General features: G+C 36.9%; 2 protein-coding genes across 2 annotated transcripts; both read right to left on the bottom strand.

The window, feature by feature from the left end:
• Positions 1-5,149: 5,149 nt before the first annotated feature.
• Positions 5,150-12,925, bottom strand: LOC136807016 (TPR and ankyrin repeat-containing protein 1-like). The gene is made up of 5 exons (XM_067063591.1): positions 11,252-12,925; positions 10,671-11,207; positions 9,471-10,124; positions 6,360-9,336; positions 5,150-6,080 (listed from the first exon to the last, which is right to left on the bottom strand). The coding sequence occupies exons 1-5, from the start codon at positions 12,923-12,925 to the stop codon at positions 5,971-5,973; spliced, it is 5,952 nt and encodes a 1,983-aa protein (XP_066919692.1). The 3' UTR covers positions 5,150-5,970.
• On the bottom strand, positions 11,591-17,351 carry LOC136806991 (uncharacterized). The gene is made up of 4 exons (XM_067063568.1): positions 17,238-17,351; positions 14,776-14,923; positions 14,153-14,539; positions 11,591-13,814 (listed from the first exon to the last, which is right to left on the bottom strand). Exons 1-4 carry the CDS (start codon positions 17,349-17,351, stop codon positions 13,024-13,026), a joined length of 1,440 nt encoding a protein of 479 aa, XP_066919669.1. The 3' UTR covers positions 11,591-13,023.
• Between the last annotated feature and the right edge of the window lie 16 nt (positions 17,352-17,367).

The following is a 17,367-nucleotide window of genomic DNA, read 5'->3' as shown; positions in this document are numbered from 1 at the left end:
GACCAACATTCCCAAAGAGCGGAAGTAAGTGATCAGGATCTGGACGAATTGTATTCGTAATTTCCTTTCACGAAACATCCTGAATGATGAAAGTCCTAAGTGGAAAATAACACGATGCATGAACTCAGTTTCATCCTTGGTCACATTGACTTTAATGAAATATCGGTGATTATATGCTTGACCATGCATCAACGGTATCAAGAGAAAACGGAATAGGCCTTCATTACCTCTCATCGGGAAAGCTTCTATTCGACCTAATTCTTGGTTAAATTCAATCCATGAAGTTTGCTTCAGCGGACGATCATCTTCTGTCCGAAGTTCAAATGTTAAATCGTCCGAAAAATAAGTCTTTCCTTCGTAGACTTCTAACGGTATTGAAATGTACGTCAGACGACCGACTCTCACTTCTTTGTTCGGTGTCAATATTCTTGTATAATTCCAATCTCTGATTTGTCGTTTATGTCGACGTTGAGATAATTTGGGGACATTATCACGTCCTTCTGATAGATAGGATTGAGCGATACAATATAAGATGCAGATTGTCAGAATCGAAAAGAGCATGATTGTTTAACATCAATCGAATGAAAAATGACACAGTATAAAAATGGTTCCTTTTGACTGAAAAATGAAGAACTGAGAGTTTTGAAAAAGGAGGACCAATCAATAATTGATATGTCATTACAATTTTGCAAAGAAAGAAAGTGAGTTTTTGTGGGAAAAATATCAACTCTTTTCTTTTACTCCATCTTAAAAGAAAAGGAAAACCTAATCCTTGAAGTTTGTGAGGAAAGTAATATAGAGGGGATAGGATCAAGTATGATTAATAATTCTATCAAATGTCGTCTATAGTTTCTGTAGTAGCACCTTCACACACCCATCAATCTATCAATATGTCTGTTAAGTAGAACAATTTATCAACAGAAACTGCTTTCGATTCCTGTCTCATCAGATACGAGGCTGTGTCTGTGAATATATCCGTGTTTGAAAAGCTACAAGGTTAGATCTAGATTCGCGAATCGAAAAAAGCATCTTACAAGCTCAAACCCACTTCCATAAGATATATTCTCTTCTTTCTATCAAAAATACACTCCGGAAAATCTGATAACTAAAATATCAAAAGCGATCGAAATAGAAACTATTGCGTTTTTTCTTAAAGCCATGGGAAATTCTACTTAGGTCGAAACCCTCTACAAAATTCAAGTTTTTTGAAAATTGGATTAATATCCGAATGACGTATATTAACTATCGGAAGAAGTCCAAATCAATCCGAACAGTCACGCAAACAAAAGTTGGGTAGCAAATACTGTCAGAGTAAGAGCGAATCTTGCCTGTACCACCACGCCCATGGGCGTTTTTCATATTTTGAAAAAACTTGCCGTTCTTTTCTTTTCAGTCAGCAAATCGAGAGAATGAGTAATCTATTACTTCGAATAAACACCTAATATTTTTATTTTAAGAGGGGCGTTTATTCGAAGGGGGCGAAAAGAAAGGGCTGTTATTAAATAAACTCCTACGAAGGATTTTTTTTTTTTTGGGGGGGGGGCGTTTATTGAATTTAGGGAGAGGTATTTGTCTGAAGTAACTCCTTGTGACATGCATGAACAAACAAGAGCTATTAGACTCAGTAACGTCGAAGACTTTTCCCGAAAAAAGAAGAGACTCAACAATTTCTAAGATATGTAGTTGACTTAAATGGGATGAATCCTTAATAGTACCACAGTGTGTCAAAAACTTAGACAACAAATAGGACACTTTCTCCTAGTTTTAGTATAGATAGGGGAAATTTATCTTTATTTTCAATACATTGAAAATGTATTTTTAACATGATTATATCTTAACCTAGTACCTGAATTTCAAGGGTTTTACAATGATGGATTATTCACTTGTAAAAAGAAATTTCGAGTAGAAGTATTTTAAAACCTCACATCTACTTCCAAAAAAAGCTTAATTTTCATTTAAAAAAGGCCTACTGTGTCCAAAGGGTGTCCAAACAGTACCAGGGGAGAGAAATGGAATACAAAGTGTCTGGTACTCTGGGACCCTCAACCTCAAATGTCACAGTGCAACAGTTAGGAAAGCCTAAAAATCAGTTTTGATATGTACAAAGGGCTTAATAGTTTCATTACAACCCTCAAAATAAAATTCAAACGAAAAACATATAAAATACTGATTATCATCTAATCACGGCTTAAAAAGAAATGAATCGGCAAAATCAAAACAAATGAAATACAGAATGAAAGGATAATAGAAAAGATGAAAATTAATCAACCAAAGGTCTCCTTAAATATCCAAAACTAGTATAATCTACGAAACTCTTCATTAGGACTTTAAAACACACCAAAGCATTCGAGAATGAAGTGTTGGGGTGTATATCTAGTATTGGTGGTCGTTTTAAATGAAGTTCATTGCCAGGTGGAAGAATTTCACGTCACAGTGGGTGTAGCATTCTACAAGAAAATCCACTCCTTAGAATTTCTCAGAGATCACGCTGGGAATATTTACTACGAACTTCTGACGGAAGATAAACAGCCCATTTTCTCAAACACTTGGTTGAAATATAAATGGGCTAGCAATGAAATTTATGGTTTTCCTCTGCAAGGAAACGAAGGAGTTTCCACCTATTTCATTCGAGTCTTATCCAATAATTATCGAAGCTACAGAGAGCTAAAAATTTTCGTGACGTCACCTTTCGTGAACGATTTACACGAAATCAAAGTATGTACACGAACTTTGTCTGCTAAAAATTCATGAATAGACTGGATACTCGATATGCTTTAGTAAAAATTTTGGCTGATAGGCTAATGGAAACGAAAATCGAAAATGTCAGAATCAAAGAGTTCGCAAAGAAATGTTTGAAGTTTTCGTTCCTAAATATCGACAATGGAAAAAAATGCAATCGTGACGCGATCGAAAAGTTACGCAATCGACTTTTTGATGAGTCGGTAGTTTCTCAAAGATTCAAAACAGAGTTATCAATTTTGATGGATGTTACATACGTCAATATGACACTTTATGGTGATTGTAAAGAGAGCAAACCAAAAGATTCTCATCTCCAGCTGAAATGGTTGAAAACAGTCGCTCCTATAGTAGTGTTGGCTGCCATTATTGGAATACCTGTCTGCATAGCTTGTTATGTTGGCCGCGGCGTACAACGTCGACAACGACGGATGCTCCGTGAACAGGATAAATTTTTGAAGGAGGAGGAAAAAAGACGGTTGGCAAGGATAAAAGAATACAAAGAAGCTTGTTCGATCAATAAAGAAAGTTTCGATTCTGGGATCTCTGAAAGTCACACCTCACAACAACCTTTACAGTCGAGATGGAATACAGTACAAAACACAGAAAAAAGTGTTCTCGACAAATTTGTTGATCAGTATATGCCACGAATAGTTATTGAAAGATACCGTAAGAGAAAAACTTGCAACAATAACAATAACACGTTGAATCCTTTACATAATTTGTTGGATATTCGTTCAGAACGAGATAAAGAGCGATTAAAAGAAGTTCACCAAAAGAAACAACAATCAATACCAGTTCAACAAAATGTTACGAAAGATGAAAATATTGTTGAAGGGAGGACCTCTCAACAAAATACACGACGCCATACAACAACGACCTGTCAACAACCAACACTCTTTCGCAACATCGCCTTATATCTCTCAATGAATTGAAAAGACAAGGAAACGCTGAGGAGAACAGTCAATACAGGAAAATATTCGATCAACTGCAAGATCAGGAGAAAGATGATGGTGATCTACAAAATCACAAAGTGGTTCAAGACAGGTCTCGTAAGAAGATGAGCTTACCAGAGCGTTGGGATAACACTCATATGTCAAAAGTGTTTAATTGGAGTCTATCAAACAGTAACCAGTATCCAAACTCTCCAGAGAAGCAGAGAAAAACCAGCGTCATCGATTCTTTGAAAAGTTTTGTGTTTTCAGCAAATTCTTCAGAAATGTTCGATTCGAACGGAAACATTCGACAGCATGAGGATGTTTATCATCAGCAATATGATGATCACTACTTCTCTCCCATCATGGAAAATAATCACCTTGGTAACCTGGACGACGATGACGTGTTTTTGTCGCCATTGAGGAGCGTTTCTCAGCAACAATTAAAAAGAGTTCGAAAAGAATCTGTTTACGAGAATAAGCATTTTCAGAAAATCGAAGAACATTTATATCAAAATATAGAATACGAAGGAGAATTTTACGAGGAGGATGAACAAGGGGCTTGGGACCGAGAATACTCTCCTCCACCCTTAGAAACAAACGAAATAAAAAATCACAAACCTTTTGGTTGGCATGATCAAATATCCAATGGTCTGACAAGCTTCGAGAGCAGGACACAAGATGTTGTAAGCTTTGATAGGAGGGCGCGAGATGTTGTGAGCTTTGATAGGAGGGCACGAGATGTTGTGCCTAATTTTCTTTCATACAGTGACACTTGTTGTAGCAGCAGTGAAGATGATGAAGGCGATGATAAATTCGTATGAACATATTCACCAACAATCATCATTCTTCTTTGTTATTTCATGTTTTAAAGTTTTGTAAACCAGTGTTTAAAAATTTGTATACTATTTTATTGACTCTGAAAAATATGAAAATGAGCATATTAGTAGCGGAAGGTTATAATTATGATCCTGAAACAGATTAAATTTAATAAAGACTCTCAACGAATACCAAGCATGGAAAATGTTTCTAAAGAATAATAAACGATTTCGAGATAAAAAACAATGGATATACACATATATGTCCCGTATGTCCATATATGAACGTTGTTAACACGTTCACTACGATCAAAATCGTAGAAGTAGGCTTCTGCTCATACTCTAGCTAAAAGTGTTTCTTATAGGAATCATATCTATAGAGGTCTGCGAATCAGACTATCATAGAAGTGTCAAGATACCGGCAGTACTTCAAAGGGCCATTACTTTTGATATTGCATTTTTGAAATCTACATGAAATTCTGCGTTGATTGGTATAAAATTTGAAGGCATTTAAAGATAGAATGAGGTCACGCAAGCCTCGAAATTCAAAAAGGTTAAAAAATTTCGATTTCTGAAAAGGGCTTGCCAGTGAACGCGTTGTTAATACCAACCAATATATTGATATTACAAATAAATTACAAAAACAAGATAGAACCAAGCTTTTCTGTGCTTGTGCTTATTTTTTTTCTAAAATGATTCTTAAAACAAATCAACAAAAGAATAAAAATGCATAAAAATCCTACACAAATTACTTATCACCAAAAATACTTTGATCACAACAAAAACTTGAAGTAATACTCTCCAATAAAGCCTTTGTAGTGTTAAAACGATCTAAACATCTAATCATTATTTACATAAAAACATTCACAATATACATATAATATATAATCAAGCAATCCTTAAAATATCAGAATCATACAATGTTCTCATATAGAAATATCTTTTCTTAAATACCAAATCTTTTTGAGTCTATACAATGCGGTAACCGATTACAACTCAAAGAACACAAAACTTATGATCAAAATCAAAACAAAAACCGTGAATGACTAAAAAGAACGAAATCAAAAAGTGTGATGTGGTGTGACCAAAATGGACAAAAAATCGACAAAAAAATCTTTAAAAACATATTAAAATAAAGACGAAAAAAGATCTTAAAAAGCTAAAAAACATGAAAAGTAAAATTAAAAAACTGCTGCAAATCAACACCATCTGAATATGATTAAAAAACCAATGGGGAAATTTGGTTTCATCGCCAAAATCTACAGATTCTCAAAGAATCACCCAAAGCATCAAAAACAATCAAATGTGAATGAGATGAGAATCACCATATCGTTCCAATTAAAAAAAAACAAGAAAAAATTTGACCATCCATGCTTAATGATCGTTTAAAACGGTACAGTAATCGGGGAAAACCAAGGATTAGCACAGTAATTTCTCCACCAAATATGCAAAATAACTGTTTATCATACCATACACCAAGTTCAACGTCGTTTGTTTTGAGATTTGGAGGCTTTCAAATTCTTCTTCTTACGACTTTCAATGTTGGTGAACTCGTTTTCTTCTTCGTGTAATTTTCGCTCTTCTTCCATTTCTGAAATAAGGACGGTCATCAAAATTAACATTTTTTTAGACGGCCGGTATGACAGGACGACGGTAAATTAAAAATTTCTACTTAAGGATTAAAGAAGCAATTATTGACGTCAAAAGAAGGCATGACTTTAAAAAGTCAACATTTTGCAGACTCTGGTTATAAGCGATAAATTCGGTCTTAGAGTAGAGGATATAGATAAAGCGAGCTCTCGTTAGAATTTTAAAACAACGGTGAAACAAAACCAGGAAGCACTGACATTGAAATTTAGTTCTCACTCACCTAAGTATTTGCATCTTCGAACTATATCATCAACAAGCTGTCTCAAATCATCAGAATGCAAAATGCCAGGTTTGGCCATCTTGCACTGGATGCTATATCTAAACAGAAGCGTTTCCATTTCATGATCACCACCACTTATATCAAGCTGAATATAAGTTTCTTTGGCGTTTTCAAAATCACTCTTCATCTGTTCATGTTTTTCGTATAAACAAGCTTGGATTTGATGTTCTCTACTGGAGATGTGTTCTCGTGTTTTACCACCTTGGACATTACAAACGATACAGGTGTCATTACGATCAAAGTGTTCCTCAATGAAAGCCTCGACAGCTACTTCTTCTCGTCTCATCTTCAGCATGAGTCGTTTGTGATGCCACTTTAGAAACCAATGGTGAATCATGAGGCCAGCCCAATACTTGGTCATCTTCTGCAAAGCTGACTTTCGTTTTTCTCTTCTCTTTTGAACAAATGCTCGCCATTTGTCACAGATATCACGACTGATCATTCGCTGTCTGGCTTCTTCTTCTTTCTGACGTACTCGTAATGAGACTTGCTGAGTGTTGTCTTCTGTTTCTTCATCGCTGGCGTCTCCTGTTTTGAAATAATCGTCTTCTGGGTCAAAGACTTCTTCTTCGTTTCCTTGAAGAGGTAATTCTTCAATTTTCTCTGGGTCAGCCTGTTTGGATGGTTCTGTTGATTTAACTTCTTCACCTCTCTTCATAATGCGAAAAGTTGTTTGTTGGGCAGGTTGCTTCTGATTGGCTGACGGTGCAAGAAGTGCACCAGGCATGATCAACCTCAGTTTTGTACTATCCCACCAACACATTTGCAGCATGTCATTTCGATCCTTCAACAATTCTAAGAGTAGATTTTTCGCTTGTTGAAAATGGAGCACGCCACCAATTTGCTTGAAAATCTTGGATTGAGTTGTCTGCTGCTTGACATTAAGAAACTTTCGAAACAAGTAAACGATATCTTTACCGAAACCATCAATTCCTTGTTGTAGGTTGGCCAGCACGACAAGATATAAGCATAACAAACGTGAGATCTTCAACATACTTTCATTGCTTTGCCTGTCTTCGAATAGAGAGAGCAAAGTTTTGAATATGCCATCAGGATTAGTCAGCATCTCACAAAATTGCTTGATAAAAGATACAATTTTGTCCCATTCTTCTTTTTTCTTTCGTAGGTTTGCCACAGCTAAGGAGGCTTTGTGGTTGTAAATGAAATCCCATTCTTCCATTTGCACAGCGTATGAGCGTGGAACACAAAAAGAAAATGGGCGACCAGGTGGTTGAGTAGCAGAAAAACTGGCGAAAAGTAGAATGATTGGAACTTCCAGCATATCACAGAAGGTATCCACATTAGCATTGCTTTTCCTCAAAACTTTAAGAGTCGAGTAAAAGAAATTCTTGACATGAGAATCATAATACAAGGTTTCAAGGCCTTGGTTGTGGACTTTGAACACCTCTTGAATGGGCAGCCGGTCCATCCGTCGGTCGAGACGTAACTCATCGATCAGGGGGTTGTTGGGGTCCATGAGGTAGGAGATGTGGTTTAATCCGATGTAGAGGTTGATATCAACTTTTCGGTCATTGAGCCTTTCACTCCATTCGTGACGCATGATCCCCTCCAAGCTTTTCTTTGCTACGTGTGGAATGGTAGCCATTTGCAGGCTGATTTGCGTCTTGATAATGTGATAAAACGGTTTGTAACATTGAAGTAGTCTGTAAAGCATCCAGAGTTCTTCTGGACGTTTCGGTTGCATCCATTTAGAGTGAGGCGCAGTCATTTCTGAAGACAATTGCCGATAAGTGGTAGAGCAAACTCCACTGACAGAGAGGCTTCCCAGTAAAGCTCTCAGTGCACGAACGAATGAGTCTGATGTAGGAGGTTCATGGAGACTGCGGCAATGTCGATCGGAACAGTGGTTGGGCACTTGACATATCATATTGGTGTTAACTTCTTGGGTGACAAGTTGGCGAAAGTTGAAAATAACTGCTTTGAAGATAGACAGAAGAATCTTTGCTGCAATTTCCATTGCTTTCACCTTGGTGATTTTTCCAGATGGTAAGGATGAAGGCATACTGCCAAGCTTGTAGTAATACTTCAAGGAAGACTGTTCGAACACCAGATAATCTCGACCACTCCTACCAAATCCGATCTTTTCCAAGGTTTCGTTGACAAAAGTCTTGTCTGTGCAAGCATTAGCTAGATTGGCGACCAAATCAAAGATGGATTGAACCAAACCATAGAACTTTTTATAAGATTCATACATGTTCTTGAAGACACCATTCCTGTTGACTTTATCGAAGGTAATCAGCAATTTGAAAACCACTAACTGCCCGACGGGGTCTTTCTCAAACCCTTTGATCGCATCAAAAAGGTATTTGGCTTCTTTGGTTAGAAAGGCGTAGCAGTAATAAGCTTCAGCTTTGAGTGAGAGACTCGTGACATCATTGATCAGGCTAAAAACTGATGCAAAGAGTTCGATCAATTCTTCCTTTGCAACATCCAACGGTTTCAAAGTGTACTCTTTGAAAGCTAAGATAAGATAACTTAACTTCTCATCAATGTTAACAGCAATTTTGGCAGCTTCAACATAGTTGTGTTGATCTTTGTACAATCTGGCTAATTGCTGCATCATCTTGTGCTCTTGGTAAAGCTGCACCAAATCATCTAACATATCATCTCTGGATCGGAGATACGAGATTTGGAAATTCAGTGTTCCAAACTTCAAGATTTGACGAATGGTTTGAATATTGTTGGAATCTTCGTAGAACCTCAATGCTTTTGCCATCAATTCAGAACTGTCAACTTCGTTCAAGGAGTGTTGTTGTTGGTATTCCAACGCTTCGATGAATTTGTTTTCAGACTTGAGGAGAGACATGACTGAACGATGGTTGTTGTCTGCTTTGTAACATCGGATGGCATCTTCTTTCTTCCCTGCTTTCTTGTACAGTCTAGCTGCATCTCCGAACTGGAAAAAAAGTACGATAGTATACTACAATATTAAAGACTCGCTGTATAACTTAGTACTAAACAGCAGCAGTTAATAAGATAAAATCTAGTTGAAATCGTAGGGAAACAAAAGCATAAACCTAGAAAAAATACCTTGGATTGTTTTTCGTAGAGCAAAGCGAGAAAATCGTTAGCATGTGCATTTTGTAATGACGTCACGGCATCTCCCACCAGACCACATTTCAAGAATGACAAAGCACAGATTTTGAAACCGTTCAAGATGGTTGTTTTGGCGATTTTCCCTTTCTTCGAATCCCAACCATCTTTAGCCTTACGGTAAGCTAATTCGAATTTCAATTTGGCTTGACACTTCTCTCTCAATTGGTCATTATCAGCTTTTATAGCACACTTCATGGCAAGTTTCCAGAGGCCTTTGGTGAAGAAATATTTGCCTTGTTTATCCCATTGTTCCTCAGAAGACTGCTCAGCGAAATGGTGATCACGAACAGCTCCATCTTCAAGTTTGGCAACATCCACCAACTTTTTCTTAACTAGGAAATCAAACATAGGTGCTCTTTTCTTTTTATCTTCGTCAAAGATCCAAACATTAACACGAGCTCTGGTGACAGCAGTGTATAACTTCTTGAGCTCGGAATTCAATAGCTTGTGTTTGTTGTAGTCAAATTCCAGTGGACGTGATGAGTAATCAACATCGTTCGGAATGACTTGTAAACTTGAATCACTTTCAGTGACATCTACTTCGATTTCGTTGGATTTGGATGCGATCACCCTCCATTCATCGAAAGCCTACGAAAAATGAAGAACAATTCACATTTAATAAGCTTTCGTTCAAATTTAAAAATAGTTGAACGTGCAAACCGCACTAGGTTTGTCGCAAGTATTTAATACTTCACGAATTATAATATTGTGTAACATTGTAACATGCGAAAACTACTAGTACCAAGGCCTCAAAATCTTTCAAAAGGTGCCCAGCTGGCACGCAACGTCAACGTTTATCTAGCGTTCACAACGTCCATATAACGTTAGATTAACGTTGAAACAACGTTGTGAGCCAGCTGGGTGGAAGTAAATTATCTCGTAATCTCAGTGGCGTCAAAAGTTTTGGAAGAAGGTAGACCTGGGGGCAGTGGGTTTACCAACTGACGGTATATGCGGCGAAAAAAATGGCTTTTAGAATCACACCCATACAGTGCAGGAAAAAATCGGTGAAATTCATACCCTTACAGTGCATTTTTTTCAAATATACCCTTAACCGCCGCACATACCCGTCGGTCAATTTGCCTGACTGCCCCCCCCCCGGAAGTAGACCTAGATGGATAAAAAGATGCTTACTGGAGAATCTTTGAAGAAGTTGTAGAGCAGGACGTCATCAAATTCCAATCCTTTCGCTTCATAAATGCTCAACACCAAACCATAACTCAATTCCGCTGGAAGACTTTCTTTACTTTTCTCATTCTGAACCAAAACAACTTGATGTGCACCGAATTCAATAGCCGACGTTTGGCGACGTGAGCCTTGTAGAAGGATGGCCAACTCTGAGAAATCATCTGTTTCAAGAATAACAGGACTTGGACCAGGGAAAAGACCGATGTCTGGTTTGGCATTGACTTCGATCGATGTTGGGAACAGCTTTTCCAGTAACTTGATGACTGTGGATGAGAGTTTCAGAATGCCAGCATGGGAGCGATAGTTATGTGTCAGTTGGTGGACTTTGGACGGTACAGTGATGGGAGATTGAAGTTTCAAGGACTTGAACTCATCTTTTGCAGCTTTGTATAAGGAGCTTAGATCACAAATCTGAATGCCACTCCACTCATAATACTCTGTGCAGTATCTCCAGTGAAAAACATAGCATTGGGGTTGGCTGAACTTCGAATGAGCAGAAGAAGCTCAGACTGTGTGAAATCTTGTACTTCATCCACGTAAACTTGATGGAAAGCCCATTCAGGTACAAGTGTTTCCTTTAAACGTTTGTACAAATTGAAATGAAGGTCCATTTCGTCAAAGTATGGGGAATATCTTTTGAACTTCATGTAACGTAAAAAGATATCATAGATGTCATCACGATTCCCTTCGAAATTGGGTGCACGTTTGCGTCCAATGTTTTCATACTCTTCTTTGGTCAAATAACCAGTCAAACAACCCTCTTTATCCTTGCTCACAAATGCTTCAGCACTTCCTTTAATGAAAGATTTGATTTCCATCCAAACCAACGAAGGATGACAGCTCTTCTCTTCTTTGTTTCTTTTTTTGATTAATTTAGGCCAGATTTCATTAGCAAAGACTTCGTAAGTGACTTCATGTTTCTTGACCACTTTAGAAGCAGCTTTTTTCTTCTTGTTCAAATCAGTAGCTAGGCTACCATCTTGGGGATTATTTTCATCTCTTTGTTCTTCATCTTCATCTTCACTGTCGTCGTCTTCAATGTTTGGAAGAAAGGACAAGTGAATTTTATTCTTGCCCCATCCTGGAATCTCATGCTTCACATTCCCATCTTCATCTCGTTCAAAGAAAGGTTCCCCTGGCAACGAGTTATCAATTAACATTAACAAATCTTTAGCGGTTACGAACAGTGGATAATTCTCTGGTTTGATGTCTTCGATCTTCATACTCTCAATCTGTTCAATTTCTTCATAAGTCGTCACAGGTGAACCAATGGAAAGCTCTTTGAAGTTCTTTCGAATCTCATTACAAAGCACTTCATTTTTGGTGACTAGAACTTGTCTTAAATGCTCACAATCCTCCACCATTTCATCTTCTAACTCATCTTCTCCTTCTGTTGCTTCTTCTGGAGGTTTCTCGTCTTTTATCTCGTCATGACAACACATCTGATTGGAGGCATTGGCAGGGCTTCTATATGTTGTGGAAGGTTTTTCATCATGCAGAACATCACCCACATGCTCAGTAAGCTCTACACCAGTCTCCTCTCTATTTACTTCATCCTGTTCTTCTACCGACACCAATGTTTTGAATTTTGGCAACTGTGGCCCTGACAAAGAAGCTGTTCTCCAGTAGTGAAGAAACTGTGACCAGAGGCGATACAAACAACATGTTGTCTTCCCAGTACCACTGCGACCAAGTAACAGGATACAACATCTGTGTTTTGGTTCCAATCGAATGACAGCATACTCCAAAGGACTGACTTGGAAAGGGAAGTCGTAATTAGCATTGGAGACATTCAGGATTCTGCTTGCAACCTGTGAAGTGAATGAGTAGAACTTCAAGATGTTGAATTCATTTCTGTTGGGACTGGCAGCTGGCACAAACAAGAAATTCTTTCGTTCCAAAGCAAGCTGTGATTGATTAGCTACAGCTTTGTTGACAAGATCCCTGACATTCTCACTCATGTAAACGTTAGGATGCTTCTGGTTGTCATACTCTGTTAGACTTTGCTTTTGACGAAATACTTCAAGATTTTTTCTCAAGATACAGTGCTCCCCACGGTCATGCGAATGCTGAATTTTCTCAATCATCTTTGGAACATCGTCATGCTGAAGTGCAATATTCCAGATGCGGATCTTATCCTCGTAAATGGCACCACTTTCATCATGATCCAAGATCGAACAAAATTCTTGCTCCATTGACATTGATCGCCTCTCAGAGAAAGAAACAGACACTTCCCAAATGATGCGACTTGCTTTATTGATCTTTGCTTCATACAACAATATTCCATTCTTCACTCCTTCTAACCTCTTGTGAAGTTCTCTTGGCCAATAACCAGTGGCAAGTTGTCTGATCTTTTTGAGGATTTCTTCTTCATTTTGAGAGGGACTTTCTTGTTTCTGAGCACTCGATATACTTCTTGTGTGCATTCGACTTCCCACGTGTCTCCAAGTGAAATTTTCTCTAAATCGAATTCTTCATCGTCATCATTATCTTCGTCATCATTATCTTCTTCTTCAAAATCTTCTTCTTGAAAGGTTTTGTCTTCCAAGTCTTCCTCAACCGAAACCATTTCACTTTCTACAATTTCAACTTCATGTCTGTCAACAATTGCAACTTCTTCCATAATCCGTTTTCTCATTTTGGCTTCTTCCAAAGAACTTGCTCTAGCAAGGCTTCTTTTACGTTGTTCTTGTGACATCTTCCTCAAATGCACATCCAGAGCTGAGATGAATTCACCAAGTTCTTTGTCAACATTGAGGTGTGAGTCTAACCGAATCACATCAGGACCTGTATTTTCCCCATCATCTGGTTTGGACTGTACATTCTGTTGGTCACCTTCATCAATGACACCGTGTTTAAATTGAATGAACAATGCATAACGTCCATCATTCTTAGATAAATGTTTACGCAGATCATGGCTGAATTTCAGATTTTCCAATCCCTGAGTTTGGATGAATAAAATATTTAGAGCATCCAGCTTTTTGTCGGTAAATCCACCTGCACAGCACTCCTGGACAGCAGTTTTGGCTGTTCCTAACAGTTCATTTTGTCCTAGTTGTTCAATCACCTTGTTTAACAACATTAATTTACCTGAAATAAAGTAAACAAAAATTCGATCAAAATGAATGAACAGCTATTTGATAAGAATTCTTAAAGGGATAATTAGATGGTTTGAGATATTTGGCCTGTAGTAACCTTCTGAGTAAAACCTCCAAAAAAACTTGTAACTAATATATCTCGACTTAGGAAGATAGTAAGGCAAAAATATTTTGAGGTTTTACTCAGGACCATAGAAGGTTACTAGAGGCTACATATTTCAAACCATCTGATTATCCGTTTAAAAGTTCAAGAGGTAAACTTAGTTGATACGGATACATACTCATTTTTGCTTACAGTCTGCTTCAAATTTGCTTTACCATACAACTTACCAGTTTTGATGACAAATCTGGTAGCAGTTAGGATAGGTGCTTCGAGAACGTTACGGTCCTTGCCTCGCTTGATGAAAATTTGAGCGATGGTATCGAGAAACCCCTTCTTGGTTAGTGTAGGTATGCTGCTTTCAAGTTTCTTCCAATGCAGACGTTTACACAACTTTAGTACAAACTCCTCCTTTAACTCGAAACTCTTCGAGTCCATAGAAAGCACTCTTTCTAATGGAATCTCAATCGATTTGTTAAGATCTTCAAACATAGGAGAATAGTTAGCGATGTTGTCGAGGATTTTCCAGGATTTCGAGTCATCATCTGAGAGCAGTTTGTTGACAACTTCTTCAAATAGATCTACCTCGATCGTGAGATGGATAGTGTCACATTGATCTAAAAGTAATAACAGATAAATACAATTTCGTTTCTTTTGTTTAGATTTTTGATGAAATTTAAATCTAAATTAAGAATCTAAATGAGCGGGAAAAAGTGGTTGAAAAAGAGCTATAGAAGAAGTATTGTGAAAATAATGATATTAAAATAAGATTCTGGGGTTACCATCATTATGATGTTTATGTCAATTTTCTAAAAATTTCTTCTCATTGCCTTTGTGTTAAAATTGTACAAACCTGAGCGACTGTTTAGGTCAAAGATGTGAATACAAATCTTGACTTTGTCTTCTTTTTGTTGACAATTTTCTAGCGCTTTCAATAACACACTGTGGCCATCTTCTGTTTGTTTGATTTTATATAATGCCTCTGCCCATTTGATATAGCACTATAAAAAAAATTAAAAATTCAGTAAATAATAAACAGTAAGTAATAAAAAACAAAGCAAGGAATTATGTTCTTCATGAGATTTCACATTAGTTAAAAGCATAAAGCCATCTTGCATTTTTTTGGTAATAAAAATTTTCGCTTATAAATTTTCAGTAAAAGCAAATTCATTTTAAAGAAAAACAAGAAGCCCGTTAGGCGTGAAGGCCCAGCAAAAGCGTAATTTACGCGATTTCCAAAAATTCCAAAAAATGTTTAACAAGATTTCAGGAAAGGGATGTCCAAAGGATTTAAAATTTTACTGCGTCGAGCAAAATAAAATGAAAAATAAGTCGACAAGGATAATTCTCCCTTTCTTCATTTCTTAGAACAGGGAAGTGAAAAAATAAACGAAACATAATGTACAGTAGTCAATCAAAAATAAATTGAATGTTGAAAGCTCGAAACTTTCTACCCGAAGGTAAACAATCAAATTCAAAATATCATTAAATTCAACTTCCATAAGAAACAACATCATTGCATGACAAAAGTTCTAATCTTGTTCAAATTTACACATGAGCTGCATTTTAGTCTACATTTACCATGTCCATATTCCATTTAAAATTAGTATTTATAATAATTCTGTGTCGAGTTTGAAAAATCAAGCCGCCAATTCGTAAAACACAACAGATCCAGAAACAACCATATTCACATGTAGCATCATGGAAAAAGTTCCAATCTTGTTCAAATTTACACATGAGCTGCAGTTTAGTCTCCATTGCCATATTCCATTTAATCGGTATTTGAAATAATTCTGTGTCGGGTTTGAAAAATCAAGCCACCAATTCGTTGAACGAGACAGATCTAGAAATATATAACCATTTTCACACGTAGCATCATGAAAAAAGTTCCAATCTTGTTCAAATTTACACATGAGCTGCAGTTTAGTCTCCATTGCCATATTCCATTTAATCGGTATTTGAAATAATTCTGTGTCGAGTTTGAAAAATCAAGCCACCAATTCGTTGAACGAGACAGATCTAGAAATATATAACCATTTTCACACGTAGCATCATGAAAAAAGTTCCAATCTTGTTCAAATTTACACATGAGCTGCAGTTTAGTCTCCATTGCCATATTCCATTTAATCGGTATTTGAAATAATTCTGTGTCGAGTTTGAAAAATCAAGCCACCAATTCGTTGAACGAGACAGATCTAGAAATATATAACCATTTTCACACGTAGCATCATGGAAAAAGTTCCTATCTTGTTCAAATTTACACATGAGCTGCAGTTTAGTCTCCATTGCCATATTCCATTTAATTGGTAATTGAAATAATTCTGTGTCGAGTTTGAAAAATCAAGCCACCAATTCGTTGAACGAGACAGATCTAGAAATATATAACCATTTTCACACGTAGCATCATGGAAAAAGTTCCAATCTTGTTCAAATTTACACATGAGCTGCATCTTAGTCTCCATTGCAATATTCCATTTAATCGGTATTTGAAATAATTCCGTGTCGAGTTTGAAAAATCAAGCCACCAATTCGTTAAACGAGACAGACTTAGAAATATATAACCATTTTCACACGTAGCATCATGGAAAAAGTTCCAATCTTGTTCAAATTTACACATGAGCTGCATTTTAGTCTCCATTGCCATATTCCATTTAATATCGGTATTTGAAATAATTCCGTGTTGAGTTTGAAAAATCAAGCCACCAATTCGTTAAACGAGACAGATCTAGAAATAACCATTTTCACACGTAGTATGATTGAAAAAGTTCCAATCTTGCTATAATTTACACATGAACTCCATTTTAGTGTTCATCAGCAAATTCCAGAATCAAGTCTTTTTGAAAACAAGAAACTAAAAGTGAAAGTCAGAAATTGATTTAAGGTATAGAATTTTCACTCAGAAAGCTTTATGAAAACTATAACATATGACAGAATGTTGAAAAAGTTTACAAAAAAAAATCACTACAAAGTTTCTTTGGTTTGAAAGTCTCTTGACCACTAAAGCAAAGAAAATGTTCAAGAAAGTAAGAATCAACACATGAAATCAATCTCCTCGCTTCAACCGCCATCTTGTATCTGTTTTGTTTTGAAAACGTTTGTTGTTTAAGGAGCGCGAAATCAGAAAATATATCTTTTTTAGCCAGTACCCGACTTTCGCAAGCTTTTCCCTCTCCAGACGGCAAAAAGTGTGTTACTGGTATAAAGCGCCGTTTCTACCAAAACGGACACACAGAAGGAAACACGGAAAAAAAATAGTGCCACTCTCTTTAAAGGCCCACTCGCTAGCGCTGGGCCAATAATTGAGACAATGCATACCTCAAGGGAATCAGGTTTAATTTCTATAGCTTGTTTCGCATAAATGATACAATCGTGGAATTGTTCTGTGTTAAAACAATGTGTTGTCAAGTTGTCACAAAGTTTGCCCTTCATTTCAACGTCATCATCC

The sequence above is a fragment of the Clytia hemisphaerica genome, unplaced genomic scaffold (genome assembly GCF_902728285.1).
Source record: "Clytia hemisphaerica strain Z4C2 unplaced genomic scaffold, Clytia hemisphaerica genome assembly, whole genome shotgun sequence".
Taxonomy (NCBI): Eukaryota; Metazoa; Cnidaria; class Hydrozoa; order Leptothecata; family Clytiidae; genus Clytia; species Clytia hemisphaerica.
The sequence above is the reverse complement of the archived record's forward strand: the minus strand, read 5'-3'. Positions and strand labels throughout refer to the sequence as shown.